General features: G+C 48.0%; 1 protein-coding gene across 1 annotated transcript; it reads left to right on the plus strand.

The window, feature by feature from the left end:
• The first annotated feature begins 6,123 nt into the window (after positions 1–6,123).
• LOC142591415 (uncharacterized) lies at positions 6,124–21,919 on the plus strand. Its single transcript, XM_075703744.1, has 6 exons — positions 6,124–6,270; positions 8,027–8,254; positions 16,151–16,368; positions 18,226–18,252; positions 20,221–20,330; positions 21,855–21,919. Exons 1-6 carry the CDS (start codon positions 6,262–6,264, stop codon positions 21,917–21,919), a joined length of 657 nt encoding a protein of 218 aa, XP_075559859.1. The 5' UTR covers positions 6,124–6,261.
• Positions 21,920–23,555: the final 1,636 nt, after the last annotated feature.

Here is a 23,555-nt window from a genome sequence, read left to right on the forward strand (position 1 = left end):
GTTTCAAAAGCATATTTTAATGCTCCCCTTCGAGTTAAATTAATGAACGTCCTTCTTCAAAAAACATGTGCAATAATGGCTAGGCGGGTGCCGCGGAGCCAGCGAAACGGAAGCAAAGCAGATGCGTCCGACGTATCTTTAGCTTCTGGATTCGAGTACGTTCGACGTGCCCTTAGTCTGTATACCACGAAACCCGGTCGAGGCGACTTGTAGCACTAGCAGCGTCACTTGGAAAATCAACCAATTTGCGCTGTATGAAAGTATGTGACAATGTTTAACAACGTGCAGCAGCATCAGTAGGATCATCACCGTAAAGAAAGATACTGTTTAGCTCCGAGTATATTTCCGCAATATTTCACAATTGCTTTCACGTTCCTTTTGTTGTTATACTGGGTTGCTTTGCGTTCTCAACTGGTGGGAGCAAGGAAACGGTAATGCGTCTATTTCGCTGTTTGCGCACATTGTTGATAATGTGCCTTGTGCACGTGATTACTTGAATATACTGCTTCAGTATAGTGTGCTATGGAGCAAGGAAATCTATACCTGGGTGAGTTTATCGTACTTCAGACACAATTACCATCTTTAGAGGAAGCCCCGTGGGAAGCCAGATACCATGTGCACCTGAAGCAAATTGCTCTAGGCACCTTATAAAATACGTGGATGGCGGAAGTCAGTTAAAATACTTCCCTAAAAATGTGATGTTAAGTTTCAGCTAAAACAGCTAGTGGCATTATGTTTAGCTTCCCTAGAATTTCGTCTACAATGCTTACAATTTTTTCGTATGCCAGCAGCATGTACAAGAAGCGCTTGGTGCGGCAGAGCCGGAGAGGGGCCATGCGAAGAGTAGCAATCAGCATGACTTGAGCTGCACGCCTCCAAAGGCAGCCACGTCCGTGGCTGCCTTTGGAGGCGTGCAGCATGGTAGGCTCTGCTCGGTGCCGCAGTGTATGTGCTTTCATTGACTTGTTTCGTCGAATTTGACGCGGTCTCGCGTGCATATTTCCAAATTTGACCAGCAGCCTCTGCATGTATGTAAAGATGTTCGCGCAAACTCACGCGATGCCTCTTTTTATACTCCCGTTGCACCTCGAAAAAACTCCGTCCATTGCAAAGCAATAAATAAAGAAAAGACAGAAGAAAAAAGCTCCCATAATTCCACGCAAGAATTCCGCTCGCACGGAGTAAAAATTCTACTCCGATCATACGGAGCATAATAAACTCCGAACCGGGGGGTCGCTAGAGGACAAGCATTATACTCCCACCTCGGAGTTATTTCCGTTTACAGTGTACCTATTATAGTACTTTCAAATGTTGTCAAGCAGACATTTAAGGCGGTAAAGCCTCACCGCTTAATCAGAACCGCAGTGCAGGTAGGAGTTTAAACTTTCGTTTTCAGCTCGTTTCGGCGCTTCCGAAGGAGACGACGCGGCCGCTGTGTTCATGTGATCCCTCATGCCACGTCACGCCGACGGTGGCGCCAGCTTTTCCAGTGGTGGAGCTCGCCCCCAATAGTGTTCGAGCCCGATTTATCTGTCTAAAGCATAGCCGAACTGTTCTAAAGACAGTTGTTCTTTACGAGGGGTATACAGTTGTAAGTTACGCCGTAACCTTTTGCGGTTGCACAGTTCTCATATATTTGTGCGTAAAGAGAACCACGATACGTGACAGATAAGCGTAGATACTCCATCCCGTAAAATTTAACCACGTGCGATTGGTCCGCATGCTTCTTTTTTCTTCGCTCTTCACGCGTATCCTAAGGTCACGTATGTGCGATAGATCAAAGTAAGAAGATATAATATTATGACGCACTGCTAGCTGAACGTTGCTCGCGTCCTTTTCCGATAACATTCTGAACGCACGCTGAGCAACGGCACAGAGAGCGCTACGTTTGTTTCACGTGTTTCTCGTGAACCTTTGTTGCAAGGACACGGCCGGCAAGTGGTCTAGCTATAGTTCGGCAGCAAAACGACAAAGACCAGGGCACACTCCATGGCGTTCTCCTCGTTGTGTGCGACAGGGAAGCAACTGCTGCACTTCGCTTGCCGCTGCTTAGGTAAGTGGTGCGCGCCAGCGCAGCGTTCTCGCTGATCGCTTGTCCTCGAGCTCTCGGGATACGGACGTCTGAGCGAACCTGAAGGTAAGCGGCGCCGAACTAAAATTAATTAGGCGCAATGATAATGAGCATTTGGAAGATAATGAAACAGAGTTTAACGTCCCGGAACTGTACGTTATTTTTTTTTTGAGGATCGCCGTATAGGGGACGGCTCCAGATTAATTTTCGCTACTTGAATTTCTTTAACATGCACCGAAAACTCGGTACACGAGCGTGCTTGCATTCAGCCGTCTTAAAAAAAAATGCAGAATAACACTTTCTGAGATGTCGTAGCTGCCGCCATTGATGAATTTCAGGTATTTGTATTATCGAACAACAAATGAACAATTCTATAGAAATGTGGTAATTGCATCTCTAACGCTAAAGTGTAAATGCATACTGAACTTTCAATGAGATTTCTTCCATGCAACGGCGTTCAGTGAAACTGCGGTAATTATACGGGCTCGGTTAATTGAACCACCACGTGATACCTTCACCATCGGTGCAGCTTATAAACGCAAGTAGCTCAGACAAGGAAGATCTTTTAAGAGTGCACAATTAAAAAAAAAAGCATGCATGTGTGAGAAAGGTGTTCTAGAAAAAAATTCTATAGACTGACAGAATGACACAATGCAGTATTGTTCCCGTAACGCAGCTTAGCCTTTCACATCGCCGGAAAGCGCATGTAGGCGCTGGCGTCGGTGTCAGCTCGCATCTGGTTGTGGAAAAAAAAAACGACTATTATTTCTGGAGAAAAAGTGCCTGGAACCGAGCGACTTTGTACACTTAATATTTCCCCTCTCTCCTCTGCCCACGTGACCCGCTATAGGGTAGACGCGCGGGTGACGCCAAGATCTGTACCAGTCGGATATAGGCTGGTCAGATATGGGAGGCTGGGGGAGGCGCAGGCAAATTGCGTGTCCGCTTCAAAAAACTCCTCCACACTGGCACCGATCAACTAAATTGCGGAACCTGCAAGTTCCGCAATCTCACTATATCCCCAACGGCTTACGAGCTTAATGGTACAATGACCATCCTAAGATCAAACTGCGAGTGACTTATGCTGTCGCTATTGCAGATACTGTGAACATATACCAAATAGTTCCTTTACATTTGTTCGCCCGGTAACGTACTTTCTACTCCGCTTTTATTAATTTTTTTTGTTGTTGCGCCCCCGTTGTGGCTTTTGAGTTGTCAGTCGTCGCAGGTATGGCCAACACAGTCTCTTGTCGTGGCATGTACAGTCAACGGACTACGGGAAAACGTTCAATTTACGAGCAGCCTGTAACAGCAGTCAGCAAAACCGAGCGTCACAATGTTCTTCACACGTGCTGGTAGAGGCTGTAAATGCGAATGCTAGGCTGCGTTTTCAGGCTGCGCAGATATTCAGCTTTTTCTCATATTTCGTGTTCCGTAAAATTTTGCGGTTGGCTGTACCTGTGGCACTCGCTTAACACTGCCTTTGTGACATAACCTGCCCATCGCGACCAACAAAGACAGCCTGTCGTTGTAGTCACTACCGTCATTTTTCTTTATTTATTGCTGTCCAGTAACTGATTACCGTAGGAGCAGTACTTTTTCACTGTGGAATACTGTGCATTGAGGTGGCTAGTACAGCCGTCTCTCAAGGCTATATCCAAAGCTTTTCTGTTAGTCCCCCTCCCTCATCTCCTGTCATTCTTTTATTAATTATGTCTCCCTCTCCTTTTCCCTGGATCAGTGTCCTTGTTCACTCAGATCAATGCGGTGCTGCTCTCCCCTTAACACTCTCTACAACGTCTTCCTCTTTGCCGTTGTCCTTGACGCCACTCAAAGCCGATATAAGTGGCATAGATGAATCAAGTCTAAAGTCTGCACCCAGCAACCTTGACCGTTCTGGTTGTATTGCACATTGCTTTGCGTGGAGTCGTTTTATCACAACACCGTTGGAGGTTGGTATTGCTTTAAAATTAGCAAGACATGCGAATCTTGTGCAAGAACTAGGCCCTGTGCAAAATTTTCCTGTCTAATAAAGCGCTCGCTGTATTAATGAAAAGTAGCAACTTCTTTAGTACAGACAGTATGTTGTCTCGTGAACACTGCGCTGAGTGGAAAATTGGCAGAAAACGAAGAGGGGCAATGCAGACAGATGGTACGTTACGTAGTTTGTGCCTCGTACCTATAGCATATAGTTCTCACAAGTGATTTCTCAGGGTGTCTTTGACATGTTTCTCTCAACTGCTTTTCGCGCGTTGTTTTATTTCAGCTGACTGAGACCACACCATGCCAGTGCGCCTTTCCGCCTTCCGGAACACGTGACATGGGTGCCGCTATTGCAGGTCAACCTGACATATCTCAACGCCTACTCTCTTTGCCATGGACACCACACTGAGTGAGCACATGGCGTGGCTTGACAGCGTCGTGTGGTAAACGGGACAGCGAGCACCACCGCTCTGAATCACCTCGCCTCTCCACACTGCCGTGTCCACTCACGAAGACTGCTGTCGTGGCTGGTACAGAGAGAACATTTTCTCTCCATACCACCACAGTGAATACAGCGCGGACGGCGCATGCGCATCAGCATCGCACAATGACGGCGAATAACGATGACTTGTGTGTACGACGCATCCCTCTGCTGCGCGTCTGCTCCCTTCTTCACAATCTTTCTCGGGCGGAGGAAGTCTCTGTCCGCAGTCTTCGGGCTGGGGCGGCCCTTACATCAGCCACCACTCGTGTTTGTGGTCAACCACACGAAGACAGTGTCCAGTGTCCGAAGTGCTCTGCTCCTGCGTCTGCAGCGGGTGCCCGCCATTTGCTTTGGTCGACGTGCCCAGGGACAAAGGCAATTCGAGCAAGTGTACTTAAAGGTGTGAAATCGAACAGTTATCAAGCTGAAGACTATGAGAGATGGATTATGGACAACCAGTTCTATAAGTCACTGTTGCAATATCTCTGTGAAACGGACCTGCATGCTTATATTTAGTTTAACACTGACGTTACGCCACGTGGCAACCTAAGTTACAAAAAGAATGCATAGCAAGCCGCGTTTTTTGAACACAATACAGTTTTATTCAAGTTCTAGTGCTGTCATTACTTTCGTGCTTTCTCATTTCTCTCACAAAGTATCTTGCTTATGTTTCATTGCGGTTAATGCGACATCTTTAGGTAAGAAAGAGCGATGGAAAAAGGCACTGACTAGGCGCATTTGGGTTACAGAGGAACTAACCTCTCTTCTTCACTGCTTTATCCAAGACGTATTTCTGATGTATGATCCTATGCCTTAGCACATTCCTCCCCGGTGTATTTTACGCAGTGCATTCTCTCTGAAGCGGCGTACTTTCGTCCTGTTGTGTACACGAGCGGGAATGACTACACCTCGCGAATAACACTGTGTCTCTATTACAGGCAAAAATGAGCTCCGACTCAATGCTTGTGCCGCCTAATTATTTCAATAGCAGTGCAAACTTGCTAATCTCCATTTAAAGCACCAACTGCTCTTTTTTAAAACCGATAAATAGGTTTCATAGGGAAGGAGAGGGAAGGTGGCAGGCGAGTGCTGTCGCATGTCGTTTCAGTTCAGGTTTTCTGGCAGACACTAATTTCCTGCGGGTGGGCGGCGTCCTCGGTGTGCCCTCCCCCCACACCATAGGCCCCTGTCACGGTACAAATAAATAGTGAATTCTTGCGCAAGTTTGTCTTCGCAATATTGATGATGACAGAAAGCGTGATTTTCTAGTCATTATTGCGTGGACGGACTCACGTAACCCGCCGTTGTCGCACAGTGCATGGCTGTGGCGTACTTCTGCTGGGCACGAAATCGTGGGTCCCACTGTTGGCCACGGCGGCTGCATGTCAGTGAATGTAAAATGCAAAAAAAAGAAAAGAAAGAAGAGAAAAGAAAACCCCGCCAGAATGCAGGGTTAGATTTACGTGCTCGGTAAAGAACTCCAGGCGTTAAAAAACCATTCAGAGCCCTTCGCTACGGCGTCACTCGCAGGGTGAGTGTTGCTTTGGGACGTTAGACCCCACGAATAACTAAACTGACTCGAGGGAAAAGAAGTTCAGCGATAATTTCAAGGCGCGCGCTCTCGTTCGAGCGCTCGAGGCGAGGAACGAGAACGAAGAAAACGGGCAAGCTGGAAGCCGTTCGCGTTCTACGCCGACGAACGGCATCGCAGCGCTGAGCCGCCATGTCACAGGTACGACGATAGTCGCCATACTTTTTGCTTTTACTTCTTGGCACAAAGCGCTTCGAACAAAAGATTTTGTACCAGTTGGACAGGTACGGCAACGTCCCATATCTGTACCGAGAGGCGTTAGACCTTTGTTTCAAAGAAATACGTCCGCGTAAGTAACAATGTTTGCCTCCTAGTTTCGACGCATGAAGGGACACCAGTTTGAATGTTTATGAAAGAGTCGAAGTGAAGCTCACGTTAATTGGTGTGAGAGTTGTAATTTTCCGCAAACCCTGTATAGAAGGGCCTGAAATACAGGTTCGCGATGGACATCCAATGACGAAAACCTTTGTTTCCGCCAATGAGTAGCGGGTTTAAGTGCTTCGTAGCCTAATGAGCGGACACGTTGCTTCGTCTGAGATAACAGCGAAGCGGATACGTACTCAGCGCAGACGTATGCAAGATTACCGGAACAAGCTGCGGGAGCAGCGGCGCTATGCTGACCGCCTTGAACGGTGTTAATTGTGCCAACCGTGAAAATGACATTATGACGCAGTCATTTTTGACCAGCTGGAGGTCTTAAACATGCATACAGAGAGCAGTATAAACTACATGGTTTTTGCACCTCGTTCACACTGGAATGCAGGAACAGTGGCTCGGAATCGAGCTTGCTACTTCATGCTTCCCTTTAATTTTACTTTCTCTGTGTTCTTTTTTTATTTCTCGCGTTCATTTAAAGCTGCAGGTATTTCGCGTGCGATCCCCGCTTATTTCATGACAGACCAAGGTGTTAGGGGTCTTCTTTCTTTCCACTTTGAAACCACGATCTCAGCTAATGAACGACCTAATGAGCGAAACATGATTAAATCTAGGCTGGACACGCGTGGTGTTACCTTCCTAGCGAAATGAGTAATTGACTAATGCACTTGACAGTATGAGCGGACTGGCTTAATGCAACAAGTTACTGATTGACGAACTGAATGTTTGGCTATCTGATTGACGAAGTAGTTATTTTTTTGTAGGGCTATACGTCTAACTTTATATCCGAGTGCCTGGCTGGTGAATATCGCGAGCGGCCGAGCTAAGAGTGACCGAGTATCTCATTTGTTAGCTCATTGCCTTAGTTCCCAGTACTATACTGTTATACTATACAGACGGAACAACTGATGGATATGTTGTCTGTATTGCCGGCCGGTGGTCTGACTGGCTTAGAAGGATCACCACGCAGTGGCAGTCACGTGGGAGCCGGACATAGCGACACTGCGACATTTGCTCAAGCTCGCTCGGTATACTGGTTGTGAGGGCCAATGCAGCAGCATAGCGGAGAGTCCAGCGTACTGGAGAGAGTGCCAAAGCGTTTACTGTTCCCGCACATAGCATGTCGTGACGTCACGACACGGTATATTCCTGGGAACTAAACCGAAAACTGGCCGAGAACATATATTGGAATAAATTATTAACAGCGCTCTGAGGCATGTCATTATTTTCCCTAGGGTTTAGAGGCATAGGAGTTTCATTTACCACAAGAAATTATCAGTCGAAACTATCATGTCAGTACCGTGCCTTCAATGAATGCACGGTCGAGTTGGTGGCCGAGTGACAATACCTGAAGGTTTGACACGGCTAACGGCCCTGGGCGACAGACGGTGTGATTAACTTACCGACTAAACTTTAGTGTCTGAATGATCGGTGCACAGACGAGACTACGTGCTGAATGACCCGAACGACTGGTCCGGCTGATTGGGTCGCCGACGTAGTGTCTGATTGAACGTCATTTCAGGTGCCACCGCGAGCGCCCGGCGCCAAGCCGCCTTCAGACACTCCGGGGCCGTCAGCAGATGGCTCCAGGACACCTGGTGACGTGGAAGACGTGCCGAGTGTGGCCACCAGGCAGCTCGCTAGCGTCTCTGAAAGTCCCCTCTTCTCTTCGGGCAAGAAGAGCGTTCGCGCCGGCGTGGCCCCGTCACGAAACCGCTCCATGTCAATCATGCCGACAGCACGCGACCAGGTCGGTCGCATGGCTTCTCAATGGGACACTAGATAAGAATAGTTAGCTGTATCAGAAAAGCATGCTTATACAAGAGCAAAGCTGCCACTATTACCAGGAGCGAAGGCTCGGCAAGTCATAAAAGTTGAAAAAAGAAAGCGAAATCCGACCGGGAACGACACCTCCCTGAAGATCCTGTCCATGATCGGTGTGACGTCATGTATTCTGACAGCGTCTGCTTGGAGTCTGTTTAAAGCTATACGGGGGTATACATTGCATATTCCACTGAAATCAATAACTCAAGCGTTGCAAGTTCCAGACCTGGAATGGGGACAAAACGGCCCAAATACGAGAACGAACGTTGAAATCTATGACGTCACACGGACGTACTTGTGCATGGGTGCTAAATTTGAAACAAAGAAATTAGTCTTGATTTCTTTGGCTACACTCGGTGGAAAACCGATAACTGAATACGAGCTTCGCCCATATGACCATACTGCATTTTCCTTGTGTGCATTGACCATTTCTAGGCACACATGTAGTTTTGGAGGGACACTTTACTGAAAGCAGTTGTCACCACCGTCACGTCATAAGACTCTGCGAACGTAGCTGGCAGCGCCATGAAAACCAATTCTCTATGCGTTAAACATCGGGATATTCGTACTGCACTCTTAGTTTGTCCTCACTGTTTGTCATCAATGAACAAAAAGAGGCAATTCAAGGAGTACTTTACCTGTTTACTTTATTTAATTGTAATTTCTTAAAGGCGTGCTCATACCGGCGAATTGGAGTCGGTGCTGCCAAGTTTGTGGCAAATTGTCGCATGGGCTAAATAAATTCGCCGACGATTACGGCACTGCCTAATGCGAATTTCGAGCGCAGCTGTTTAGGTGTTTTGAATTCGCGATATATTGTCGCAAAGAATGTGTCTGAACGATAGGGTCCTCTCGGCCGCGGCGCTGAGCCTCTGCTCGGGCAGCATGTTTGGCAGCTGCGTCAGACGAAGCATTTCCACCGGTTGCGTCGTTCACTGTTCAGAAGAACGCGCGGCGTGCGCAGAGCGCATACTCTCCAGTGGCGGCGGCACTGTGCCGCCTCGGCACTTCGTTTCCATCGCGCTCACTGCGTGCCTGTTCGCCGCCGTTGAGCACGTCTCGTGCGGCAATCCGCTTTCCTCCTCGCCCCTTCGCCATACTCTCCTCCTGCGCTTTCCTCATCGTGCGACACAGGACACTACTACGTGCGCTCCTGACATTCGCCGAGGCTGTCGGCCTCGCCAACCGCCTTTAGCTCCATCACATTTCCGCGGCGTGCTGCTGTTTCTGATGCACTTTCTCTCCCTCTACTTTCATTCCCTACCCCCTGTGCAGCGCGGTTGAGGTGTCCTCTGCTGAGAGACAGTTACTGCGCTGCACTTTACCCCAACCTTTCCTTCCCATCATCAAGAATCTCCTTCTCTCTCTCTCATCGTGCTTCCGCTGCGCCCGCCCAATAGCTCACCTCCTCCGCTTTCCTCCTGGTGCTAGCTTCGTTCTCGCCGTCCTTCATCACTCGCTGTGCCCCGCGTTCGCTCTTTCTTACTTCGCTGCGCTCGTTAGCTCGGTTACGAGGGACGCCGGCGCTCAACGCAGGAACGGGCAAGAGCAGCGCTCTAAAAACGGCTCATTTCAGTCCTTCGCCAGCTGCTCAGTCTTTCAGCTGTGTAACTGCAGTGGCAAAGCTTTGAGACTAGTTGAGAAAGCATAAGTTGACTAAGCTCACTGGTAAAACGCTAGATAGAACTTATACATAAAAGGGCTGCTCCTTTTGTGGCCAATTCCTACTGGCCCTCGCGTATCTCGGCTGCCTGTTTCCGCCGTCGCTCGCTGCTTAAGCTGGTTTGCCAGCCGTGGCCAAGTGTGTAGGGTGTTTTCTTCTACTGCGAAAAGTATTTGGTTCTAAACCCACACCCGGACGCCGACCGGAATACGAATTGGGCACGAGCGTACCCCGGGCAGGCAGCCGGCTTTCTTCTGATATGCTCACTTGGAGAGCCTGCACTATAGCCCCTTCGTCGAATAAGTTTAGAATGACCACACCCTACACAAGCTGTGTCGTTATGCCTATGGCTCAGACGGCTCTCTTGCCAAGGCGCACATAGTGGCAAGCTGCAGTGAAGTCGAATTCACGACCAACCCAAGCGTTCACCGCATCCCTGGGCCGCAAGAACGTCGGCCGACCGAAAGCAGTATTCTCTTAAAAAAAAAGTCAGCTTCGTCCGAAGGGCGGAGCATCGATTGCGATAACAAATTAGCAGACAGCTATACGAAGTAAGGATATTGGCTTTATCGGCCGCATAAACTTGGAAACATTCGCCTACTAACTGAATTAACAAGCATGGCGTCAGCGCGTACGAGCAAGCATGATCACATCACAGTCGATGAACGCGGACACTCGCTGTCAAAGATCTGGTGTGAGCAAGCGCGGCAGCAGCAGCGAGCGAAGTGACCTTCGGGCCGTATATCGGCTTCAACGCAAGAGCGGCTAGAACACAGCGAGCACAAAGGTATGAGCCATGTGCAGATCACTTTCAAGATATGGCGCACGCGACCGCGCGTAGCCGTGCAAAGTACGCACTTAATGACAGAATCGAAGCCACCCCCCCTCTCCCTCCCGCGCTGCTTCCCCTCTTTCCTCCATAAACGACGTGCGAGATTTAGCCGCGGTCGTCAGTTACTTTTGCACCCGGTCGCGAGGTGCACAGTTGCTGCCGGAGCACAACGCTCCCCCCCCCCCCCCCCCCATCCCCCATGGCCTTGCGCGCGGCGGATGATTCGCCTGCGTTCACTCACACATACAATATACGACGCGCGGCGACTGTGTTATCGCCCTCGGACTTTATACGAAACACCACGGCGCCGCCGACGGCAAGAATGCGCCTGGAGTGTCCATATAATTGCTATTGCAATTAAAAAAAGAAGAGAAAAAGAAGAAGAAAGCGCATTTTTTTTCGTATTCCTTACAATAATGCTGTTTGGTTTTCGTATTCTTTTTCTCGTAACCTTGTCAATTAGTGCGGCGTACAATTACTGAAGATGGTTTTCCATCTATCACAATTTTGCTTGCTCTTTCGCGTGCTCATATTGTCCAATTTGTTATGTTGGTTCAAGTTCTGAATGGGCTCTTGTGCGAGATGTGCGCATTTGTCCCGTCATGCATGACGCAGCTGGAGTTAGGCTTAGCGTCACGCGTGCCATTCAGAGAGGCGTACACTCTTAACCAGAATTACACCATTTCGGCCGCATCTTGCCACACAACAGTAATCGTCATCTGTCTTGCCCGCATTTCCTTTCTTTAACGCTGCGAGCCCGGTACTTCCCAGTAACGAACGGAAAGCGCGTTATCAGCATCACATAGCATTACCGACAGGAAAGTAGGGGGCGCGGCGTTTTCAAGGAAGGAAACGCAAGCAAGGCAGATGACAATTATTGTTGTGTGGCAGACATACACCGCAAAGGGTGTAAACGTTTTTTAGAGTGTAGCTCAGCACACTCTTAGGCAAAGTTACACCCTTTGGCTTGCCCCTTCTGCCGCACAACAATAATCGTTATCTGCCTTGATGCGCTTCCTTTCTTTAACGCTGCGAGCCCGGAACTTTCCAGTAACGAACGACACGCGCGTTATCAGAAGGGGCACTCCCAAGGGTGTAAACTGTTCTATGCTGATAACGCGCGTGCCGTTCGTTACTGGAAAGTACCGGGCTCACAGCGTTAAAGAAAGGAAGCGCATCAAGTCAGATAACGATTATTGTTGTGTGGCAGAAGGGGCAAGCCAAAGGGTGTAACTTTGCCTAAGAGTGCAGTACATTTGTCCATTCGACCAGGAATTACCGCGTTTGGGGGAGCTCACTATGTCGCAGTAGGTACCTGTATTTTAACAGACTGAAGACTAAATCCATCAGGAGTTGTAAGGCCTACGAATGTGCAAAATTTTAGCAAAAATTTCACACTTGTTTAGTTGGCTATGCATCTATTTTCCTCCACCCCAACTCCCTGCCATCGATACGTACGGCCCAAAAATAGCCTGAACAAACTCGGGCAGCAAGACAGAGAGATATCCAATCTCTTTGACCACGGCCGAACTTGGTCCGTCTCTACAGGGTGCGAGGACTTACGGAGGCGCCTCCCTTGCGTAGGATGAGGGATCACGCGGCGCGCTCCTCATATGTTTCGCTTACGGCGCTCAATAAAAAAACACCACGCGACAGTTCTCCTGGACATTTATGTAAGTACTCTCAAAACTAGGGAAGTTTTTGACTGTCCATATAATAATCTTGGGCAAACGGAAAGCACAGAATCATTTACAGACGATATCTCTCTACCGAATACATACAGTGAACGCCACTACACGCGGTCGCCGTGATGGAGTCTCCCGAACCGGCTTTTTGCGTGAAAGGTAGGCAAACGCTGAGAGTAAACTATGTGAAATATGTTATTATAGTGGGCTGTCTGTGTAATCAAATGCAGCATAACAGAGTGAAGCTTCAATGCAGCGATCGCACGGATTCGCAGCGACCGACTGCGCGTCTGCATGCATGTCCGCGCACAATGTTTTGCTTTTGCTGTGAGCGCGTTTTCGCACCGTGCCGTGAGATTTAGGCTGCATCATATGCGCATTTGACAGTACACTAGCAACCATTGTTGCTTGGACGCTACCAGAGCTGTTCAAAAAGAATTTCGTTGTAGAGACTTCGACGCTTACGGCGAATGTGATGTGCCGCCGCGACGATTCAATCTTTTTGTCTTCTGAATTCTTGGACATTTCAATATTATTTCCGAAGTTCCGATGCACTGTACGTTTATCAGCCTTCTCAGCGTGGAGAACTTCTCAGCGTTCCAGGGAACTTGCCAGTATCTAGCATCAATAAGTTCATAGACCCAATAAAGCGTCATGACATTAGCCGGGCAGCGGGCAAGCGTCTCCGTGCGCATTTTCTGCTACTCACCGAACATCGCAGTCCCGGCGCCCTAGCAGAAATATTCCTCGCGTCTGTGCTTGCTGCATACACGAGTTGTAGCCGATGGCTGTTTGCCGGTTCTAAGTTTCACGAGCCAAGATTCACGCAGCTCCTTGTCCTGCGGCTACGTGTGTATAAGGGCACGTTCACACCGAAGGCGGAGCGGACAAGCGGACAAGCGGATCCGGCCAAGCGGCCGCGGATTTTCCGCTTTGCGGAAAATACGCGGCCGCTTGGCCGGATCACGCCCGGACCGATTTTTTCCGCGCGGATAAGTTGGCCGCTTTGGCCGCAGCCAATCAGAACCCGACATTGCGGAAGCGCTGGTGAAGGAATGTAAACGAATGTCTTTCTCTGGGCTTTTCGCTTCTGTTATTCAAAAGCGTCAAAACGGCAAGTTGGGCTAGTTGGTTGGGATTGATAGTAAGGTTTGTTACAGCGCAACACAAGACGAGGACAAAAGAAGGTATAAAACAACGACACGGCGCCGTGTCGTCGCTTTATACCTTCTTTTGTCCTTGTCTTGTGTTGCGCTGTAACAGATCTTGAAAATCGACTAGACAAGTGGCGAGTGAAATGCCAACGATCTCGTCTTCTTCGTCTGAGCTCATCATTTTGCAGAAGTAGATAGCGGACGGGAGTGCGCCGACCCCCGAAGAAAAAATTACCGACGATTACGTTACTTCCTAATGCGAAATTTGAGCGCAGCAAATAAGCTGTTTCACCTTTTCGATAGATTGAGGCAAAGAAATCGAGCAACACATGTATGCGCTATCACAGAATTTTTTTTATATTTCCCGTACTCCTGGATCATCTCGACGGCGGCGACGGTAAGCTTCTGCTTCGGCGGCACGCACCTCTGGATTCTGACGGCGACGGCGCTGGGCCTCTGCTCTGGCAGCTCGTTTAGCAGCAGCAGCAGCAGCAGCAGCAGCAGCAGCAGACGGAGGACTTCCATCGGTCGTCTCGCTCATGGCTCAGAAAGAACTGGCAGATAATTTCGCAGTGGCGAACGGCGGCGGCAATTTCGGCTCGGGCGGTGCACATATACAGATCCGCCGCCACCGATCTGGCTCTCTGATTGCCACCGCACAGGGCGAACGGCAGCGGCAATTTCGGCTCGGGCGGTGCACATATACAGATCCGCCGCCACCGCCCTGGCTCTCTGATTGCCACCGCACAGGGGTTGCATTGGAGGAGGAGCGAAGAAAGGAATTAAGTTCGAGCCGGCGCTTTGACAACCGGAGACTCGCAGGAAGAGGGGGGAGGGGGGCGGCGTGTACACCCAGCGGCAAACGATGGGGGCAGAAGCGCGCGCAGCAAGCGGACAACACGATAAAGGGAGGAGGGAAGAGATAGCAGCGACTGACTGATGCCGCTGACGCCGATACAGGGGGGGGGGACCCTTTCCTCCTCTTTCTGCATGGCGGCTACGGTGTTCTATGCAGTCACGTTATCTTGACTCTCTAGCGGCGTCAGCGGCATCCAGCGGTATCAGTCGGTCGCTGCTAGCGCTGGGGGGATGAAAGGGGGGCGGAGCTGGTTACGAGGCCGACGACGACGCGAAACCCAGGAACGGACGCCAAAGAGCTGCGCTCTAAAAAATATCGAAAGTGCGCGCACAAACCCAAAGGGCCGCGAGATGGCGGCACGTCCCTGAAATTGCTAAAGAAATTGCGAGATGCCCCGCCCTCCCGGCGGCGCGGATAGCCAGACAACGCGGCCGGTCTGAACAGGCGCGGGCGCTCGCCGTCTCGCCGCTTTGAAAATCCGCTTGTCCGCTTACACGCTCCGCTTTCGGTGTGAATGTGCCTGGCTGACAACGGGCTCCGTTGCGTACGTCCGGCACTGTGGCACCGAGCAGCAGCCTACCATGCTGCACGCCTCCAAAGGCAGCCACTACCTGGTATAGTACTTTCAAAATGTGCCTGGCTGACAACGGGCTCCGTTGCGTACGTCCGGCACTGTGGCACCGAGCAGCAGCCTACCATGCTGCACGCCTCCAAAGGCAGCCACTACCTGGTATAGTACTTTCAAATGTTGTCAAGTAGACACCTAAGGCGGTAAAGCCTCACCACTTAATCAGAACAGCAGCGTAGCCGGGACTTTAAACTTTCGTTTTCAGCTCGCTTCGGCGCTTCCGAAGCAGCCGACGCGCCCGCTGTGTCCACGTGATCCCTCATGCCACGTCACGCCGACGGTGGCGCCAGATTTTCCAGTGGTGGAGCTTGCCCCAAATAGCGAGCGCCATAGCGAGCGCAGGAGACCTAACCACCTACGAGCGGGCGGGGTCGAGCGGCGCAGTGCTTTCTCGGGCGTCGCCAATGTGTGTATATGTATGTGTGTGTGGGAGGGTGGGTCCTCTCCCTTACGCTAGTGCCCAAACAACCTTTGCAAAACAAGCAGGCCCATTATTAATAGGAAGCGGGAACGATCGCAAAATTAGACCATAGGACAGCCGTTATAGCTGTCACATAAGTTAGGTATATAAGCTTTCTAGCGCGTGAATAAATTTAACTTACAGCTCTGTCTTCGTACACTTCTGTTGTCCTACGTGGTCACTTGCGCTTTAGCGCAAGTAACTTGAGTATCTCATGAAGTAATTTCTGTACCCTAGTGCACACACCCCGTTTGCAGCACGTACAAGACGTTTCATGCACCACCACTATATATACGGCTGCGTCTCTGATACGGCCTATAGCTGACTTTAAATTGAAAATTTTTTTTCAACAAGAACCATGTAACAAGAACATTTCTAACGCATCATGATAAGACGAAGTGTCACAAGGTGTCGCTAACGGCGTTTCTGTATACTGCCATCCGTGACTCTGGGAACTGCATGGTATACCGTAAAACGTAACGCGCTTGCGGACTAACTAAAACAACGTGTTCTCTAAAAGTACGCGATGTTTTTATTGCAGGCGAACCCGGCACTGATGCATGCGAGGATGGTGCTGCAGAAGCTTCAGGATGCGCACAAAGAGAAGCAGCAACAGCAGCAGTTGGCGAAGTTCGAGAAGAAGCAGAAACGCGAGAAAGCGCTGCAGGCCTCGGAACCGGCCTCGTTTTTGCCATCGAGGGCTGGCAGCGCCGAGGACCTAGGCGTCACCACCCCCATGTCCCAGGGAGAACGTGAGCGGTGCGGATGCTTGAAATTTACTCGAGCATTGCGATAGCTTACACACTTATGATGAGGTCATAAGGCGACAGCATCTGACTAGGCCTCTTTCACCGATAGCAATAAAGAATTGCATTGAATGGACGATAAAGCAGGTGACCCTTACCGTGTCAAGGACACACGACCGTATATAATATCAGATGAACAGAGGAATACAAGACGTCTGTTATATATACACATGCACTCTATAAAGCATTGCGATGTAGCGAAAGTGCTGTAAGGGAATGAGTGTTGAGAAAAGTTGACTGAGCTGTATAATTCACATTGATGAACATTTCCATCGCTAAGGACCAGATAGGGCAAAGAGAACACTGTTAAAAAATTAGCTTTTGCGAGACTAATTAGGATGCATCTAAGCCAGCTAAAAAGGGTTCAGAGTACTACAAAATGTAGTGGGTTTTGCAGAAAGTTCACCTGAACGGAAGCTTCAGCTCAACATTTCTTGGGCTTTCCTAAAGGAACAAAAAAAACACGAGCGGAGAAAGACCAGTATTCACATGCATACCCAAATGTGCCGGAAGCAGATCGAAATTTCAAGGATGAATCTTAACAGCACGTAGAGCGTTGACCAAGTTCTTCTTGTAGTTTGCGTTGAGTTGTTTTATATTTATGACCTTTTGAACATATAAAGTACGCAAACTGTATACGCATAGTAGGCGACATGTCTACTTGATTAGATGTGGATGTGTTCTGCATAGTTCGAAAACTTCCTTGCGAAAAGTCTAGCAGTCGCTCAAGAAAAATGCTTGAGGTCATAGGTTCTCAAGTAATTAGCAGACAATCACAAATAAAAATAATAATAAACACTAACGTTTGTACCGATCGTTGAGAAGTTTTTGAGGGTCGTGCAGAGCTGAATAACTGAATTTAATGTTAGCGCCTAAGAGGAAACATTAGTTCATTCCCTTTTTATTGTACAACGAAGAAACGAGCTCTTAGGATATCAGCTCCTGCTCTGTCAGCTGCAATATTGTGGATTTCATGCAGAATTTTTTCATACATCTCGTTACTTTGTGTACATTATATTCCCATAGTGCTGCTTCAGAAACACTGCATAGCAGTGGTGGGTACAATGAGGTTAACCAAGATCGATATTTTAAATCACATAATTGCAGGCTGCAAGAGCATATCCGTAAGGGGTAAACACGGACATATGACATTGCACGAACGAGCAACCAACGTGCTTAGTGACTTATTGTGCAATATTTTCTAGCGGCAAATGTCTAAGCTGGAATGCGCTAGGAAGCACGGTAACCGCAAAATAAGTTGCACACGCGATACGTTTCAAAGCAGTTTCAAACTCCATTTGAATGAGGAGTGAAAATGTAAAACTTCATTATGACTCTACATATACAATGTGTGATTTGCTAATGTCTGTTTTTATACAAAGCCGCAATGACTGTACATGTGGATTTGTATAAGACCCTACTGGAAATCTTACTGAGAGTACAAATGGTGCGGTCTTTTCTTAATACCTAATAAATATGAAGGCCAGTGGCGTTGGGTAGAAAAGTGAGTAAGCACCACCGTTGGGTTACAAGGAAATTATTTTGGGAATTGCTTTTTGGAAGTGCTCAGTTTGATCATAAAATGCTCAACTGACATTTCTAGCGGAGTGTCTCGTCTGAGACATATATAAAGGCAACAAAGGAAAAAAAAGTGCGTTATTATGGCAGTGCATATTACCAGGCGTGGGAGGGTAGCAAACACACACATGTTATGTTTTAAATGCTGACCAGCAAGAATGCTTGCATGTTATCTGCTGAACTAACGTAGTTGGTTACTAAACAATAACCGCGTACATCTTTTTGTTTCCAGTCGGTTGTCCTACGTACCACTTCCAGAGTAAGTACAAATTGTCAAAGGCTCGGTGAACTAGGATGATCATTAAAAAAAATAAAATGCCTAAGAAAACAATCGCGAGACTATCGTTGACAGCAATAGTGGTTTCGTTGCTTGGATGTCACAACTACTTGTTTGTATGCCTTGTTGCTACGACTTTCCGAATGATCACCTCAATTGCTATGCAATAGCATATGAATATATGCATTCGTTTTGTGTGAGCCCCAAAACATCTGTTTTGGTCGCCTTTCATATATATATATATATATATATATATATATATATATATATATATATATATATATATATATATATATATATATATATATATATATATATATGTATATATATATTATGTATTAAAGGGGTCCTGCAGCGCTCATCGGGCTCGGTGAAAAAACGCAGTCCCCGGATAACATATGCTGCTGTGAACATCTCAGCCAAGTTTTGCAGTCGTGCCAGGCGTGTGGTGTTCGCAAGAGGCGCACGAAGTCACCTTTTTGTCAAACGCGCTCTTTTCAACTGAAGCCTGTTACTCCCTCTTTTCGGTCTGCTTTATTTCGTATTACAGCAGATCCCTATAGTCGGCTGCAATTGATCACTAATTGACGTCAATCAAGAAGAATGTTTGGATCAGTGCGCTTCTTTCTATGGATACAGTGTATATTTACTGGTATTATTATATTTAGGATAGTTGTTGCACAACACTCGTGTTCGTTCTGAGTTACGTCCTTGTTTCGAAGGGCGCTGCCGCATTCAAGCAGTTTCATAAATAGGCTGAAGTAAGCGAAAATATGTTTTCGAATATCGACAAGAATTACGTACTTCCGGAAGAAGCCTTTACTATCGTCTCCTCACGCTCGGTGGCGGCAGCCCGCATAGGAATTAAACTTTGACCACCCTGCTTATCGGTGTCGTAGCTGTCGGGTCTCAGTAATTTCGACTAGTTTTGAAAACGTGACCAGCCTCCAACCAGGCAAAACTTAAGGTCAGACCACAGGCGCGCTTTCCAGCGCGCACTCACTGCTGGCCGCTTTTGGTTATAGACGCCTCGGCAGCTTCACTTCATATTGAGCCATTGATAGCGCTTCAGAATGCGCAAGTTGGTTGTGGCTATGCCGTCTGTCGGTCAAGCTGCATGGTGCAGAACAAACCGGTCCGCACCAAATAGCGCGGCCAGACTGGAGCTTAGGGGCGCGAACACGCACTCAAGCCCTGTCGCCCTGTCGTGCACGAAGCAAACGCTGTGCACACGCACTACAGTGACATGTAGCTGCGGTCCGTAGCGCAGATACCGCGAGGTGTCGCGACAAGTCCACCGGCTGAGCGCACGGCGGCGCGCTAAGGACCAGGTCGTTTGGTGCGCTGTAGGCTCCAGAATCGGAAATAGTGGCGTCTACGTGAACACCCGCAATCAAACTTGAACTGGGCACCACGGTGGCCTTCAGTAGGCGGAGCTTTGTAGGCACGCCCCGCTCCGCCGTAGCCTTCGTAGTGCGCGGTATTGGAGGAGGAGCGGGAACACCGCGAAAGGGACCTTTAGATTGCCAATAACTCCGCTTCTGCTCAACGCATTGAATTACATTGGGCGGTAGTGTATTTCTGAAACAGTCTGCTTTAACTCCAAATTCTTTTCTAGACTTCGATAAAAAGTCGTTCAGGGACATCTTAAGCTGAAACTAGAACGAAAAGGAAGAAGATGAATGCATATCACTTGATAAAAAGGGCACGCGGCGCAAATACAAATGACAAAAGCCAGCATTCATAAGGTGTGCTACCTTTATCTTGTGCAAGGGTTTATTGCGTTGCTTTTTGTCCTTTTTGACCTTATATGAGAAAGAGCCAGAATGAGTCCCGCCACGGTAGCTCACAGAGCGAACACGATAACTGAAATTGGCGTAGTTTGTATTTTTGGAACTTCACATATAATCACGATCGTGTCACCATGACAACACCGGCCCTACTCTTCAGGGCCGAACCTTCGACGAGCGAACGCTGGGTGGTGATGCTGTTGAGCCTCTTTCTTCTGATCATCAGCGTTGCGCTGTTCGTTGTGCTGTTCGGCCTCTTCGCCCAAAGCGGTAAGTGGCAGACGTTACTCAACACCGATGAAAACCGATGAATTTCTAGCACGGAAATTGCATCGATCGTAGCAACGACGCGCTGTATAGTGAGTAATAAAGGCAGCTGCTCAAATCACTATTTACTTGTTACCTCGCTGCTTTCAAAAGAGTACCAAAACATTCGTAGCAACACTGGACAACATGCGACATGAACCGTTGCGCGTATCTGTAGCAAATAAAGATTTGGCGTGTCCGTTTAAGCATTATATCATTTAGAATATAACGAAATATTGTAAACGCACGTAGACAGAAGTGACTACCCATAGTGCTAATGGGGATGATTCTTGCTGTTGTCACAAGCGCTTTCTGGGTGGTGCAGAAGCAAATACATAAAGCCGGTCAAATTTTATATCTGTAGAACTTTTGGTTTCCTTGCTTCCTTGTATATATTTAATTTGCCAGTAATTGTTAAGAAGCTAACACGTTTTTACTTTTAGGTTTTACAAGAAAATACTTTAGCAAACACGTGACAGTGCGCAAAGCGTATAGAGCGGAATTACAGCGATAAAGCGAATCGTCCGCATCATCGCTTACGCCGTTTCCAGCTGTCCGTTTTGCCGCTTTCGATGTGCAATTTGCCACGTCACCCCACTCTGTTGAAGATCCCACCGGTGCCGCCGCTGCCGCTGCTCAAGCCCCAAAACAAAGTGCACTTCCTGCTTCGGCTGGCAGTGCTGAACTTGTATTACACGTCAGCGAGCAGCACTAAAACGGCGAAGTATCTATTTGATGCCTAATTATAATGCAGCAAAAAGGCTTAAGCTGGCCTATGGATAGAGGCGCTGCCTTAGTTCGACCGTGCCACTGTCTCACGGCGTGGGCGCGAAGCGAAACTCGACATTTACCATCCCACTTGACTACAATGTGCCAATGACGCAGGCGTGAACAATAACGCTTGTGGCACCATCTTGCGATAGTGTGTTCGACTTCCGGACGCAAAAACTGTAAAAAAAAAAAACTGTTGCTCACATTATTATAGAATTTTAGGCAGGCGATATTGGTCAGCATACAGCATTAGGAGTAGGGTAGCTTCCTCGCAATACAAAATTTTGTTATGGCTTGTATGTTTGAGCATTTTAGCCTAAGGCTAGCATCTCTGAGGCCCATACGGGAGCAGTAGAGCTGGTGGCGCCATCTTCTGGCACTATGTTCAACTGGAGTGCGAAGAATGAAGCATTTCACTGAGCTTGGATTGGACGCATGAGCGCTTGCCTTTATTGAAGGCACCAGCATAGTGAAAGAAAAATGATCTCCTAATTGATGCTACAACGGTACAGTGGGACATCCATCTCCGCTCTAGATAAACCCTCAAGTGTAATCTCCATTTAACTTTAAAATTTGTAATAGGCATATACTTCTGAATACACGTTGAACAAATATCGCTACACAAAGTACGCGCAGCTTTTTGTTATATGTGTATCAGTGATGATTTTGGTTGAGCCAAATGTTCATGGTGTTTTCTCTCTCTGCAATTATTTCCAGCGGGGGAACAACAAATCGGTAAGCAAAGTGCTGTCGGCTGTCACAAGCGCCGTGTTATGCCGTAGTACGTACGCGAGTAGCGAAAAAAAAAAAAAACGGGGCGCATGAATTTGTCTAACGTGAACGCTGCCTTATTTCAGTCACAAGGACTCGTAAGTATATATAGTGACTTCACGAAGGATGTAAACAGCGCGTCGAATTATTTGCCTAGCGCTTATAAGCAAGAGTGTTGAAGCGTTGTATGGATCACTCGCGGTTGGAGGATCGTGTATTCCTCGCCATTAGCTTCCATTTTTGTCTCCTGAAGCATAGCAACACACAGTGAACGGTTATTTACTTTTCTTGTGCCACGCTTGAATGTGTCGTGACTAGCGACGTTTTCTAGTGGCCACTGTGTAATAGCAGCCCTCCGGTAAGTGGGGCCGAGAGCGTGGATTTGTGTGCAGCGTTTTCAGACTTCCGCAGTACTGCGGCAGCATGTCTATAACGGATGGCCAATGAGACAGTAGGCACTGAGCTCGCTCCAACAAGAACGGAAGTATAGCTGAACCAACGTGCATCGCACGCCCGGTGTTGCGAGGGTATTTGGGACGACTGAAGTGAGAGGTCAAACTCCCTCACACTACGAAGGTAAGACGTGTGTACTATCTTTGTTCGTGTGTACGAGTGGGAATATTTACTGCTCATCAAATTTCCTTGCTTTTCAGATTGCTTGTGCGTTACTGAAGATATTGCACTGGAGAACTAGCAGAGGAGATAAACGGAGTTTATTGGTTCCGACCAATTGTCATAAAAGGCGGCTTTAAGACACCTCCACGTTCTTGTGTTGACCCAACGAAGATTTGAAACTCGGGGTGCTGTTACAACCGAAGGAAAATATATTGTACCAACATACGTGCATTCCCTAACTTTGCTATTTCTGAAATAAACTTTTGAGAGCACAAAATGATGTCACCGCATAACAATCAGTATACGTAACTTTTCACGTGTGCTTTTAAATTACCCTCGTATATTTGCTTAGCTTCCCGTGCGCAGCACCAATACAGACAGACGAGCCCATATACACTGGGATTGAGCGGTAAACCGCATTCTTACTGCGCCGCTATTCTTCCAGTGGAACACAGGGACGTCTGCTGGTATTTGTGAGGTTCACTATCTTTAACAAAGTTTTGCGAATATCTTTATTGTGAATCTGCGTTTGTGTGATCGCTATGTACATCATAGTTAACAACCAGAATGCCAGGCTAGCATCTCCAGCATGTAATTGAAGTTTGCATCTCTTTCAAAGAGAGACGATGGTGCGAAGGGCCACGTAGGTTACCACATTGATACGCGATTGCTTTGGAAAAACAAGAAACCTTAAACATTCTCAGGATTTGCATGCCAGAACAGCGATCTTCTGAGGCACGCTGTAGTGGGAGGGGGGGGGGAGAATATGCGTGTCCTCCGGACGGCAACTATGTGTGCCGATTATTAGAAGTATTTGTCAGTTGCGCCAAGTCCTCAACACAACGGATAACAGCCTGCGAAGATCTAGTAATTCTTAAAGGCTATATTTTATCGTTGGTCTTGAATCTGGCGATGGGTTTACTTCTACGTGCGCCTGGCTTCCATGAGGTCCTAAGTACACTTTGTGCATCTACATGGTCTCCTGGCTCTCCGGCCGATAGCCCGAATACTTTCCAATTGTAAGTCAAACTC

Source organism: Dermacentor variabilis, chromosome 8 (genome assembly GCF_050947875.1).
Source record: "Dermacentor variabilis isolate Ectoservices chromosome 8, ASM5094787v1, whole genome shotgun sequence".
NCBI lineage: Eukaryota > Metazoa > Arthropoda > Arachnida > Ixodida > Ixodidae > Dermacentor > Dermacentor variabilis.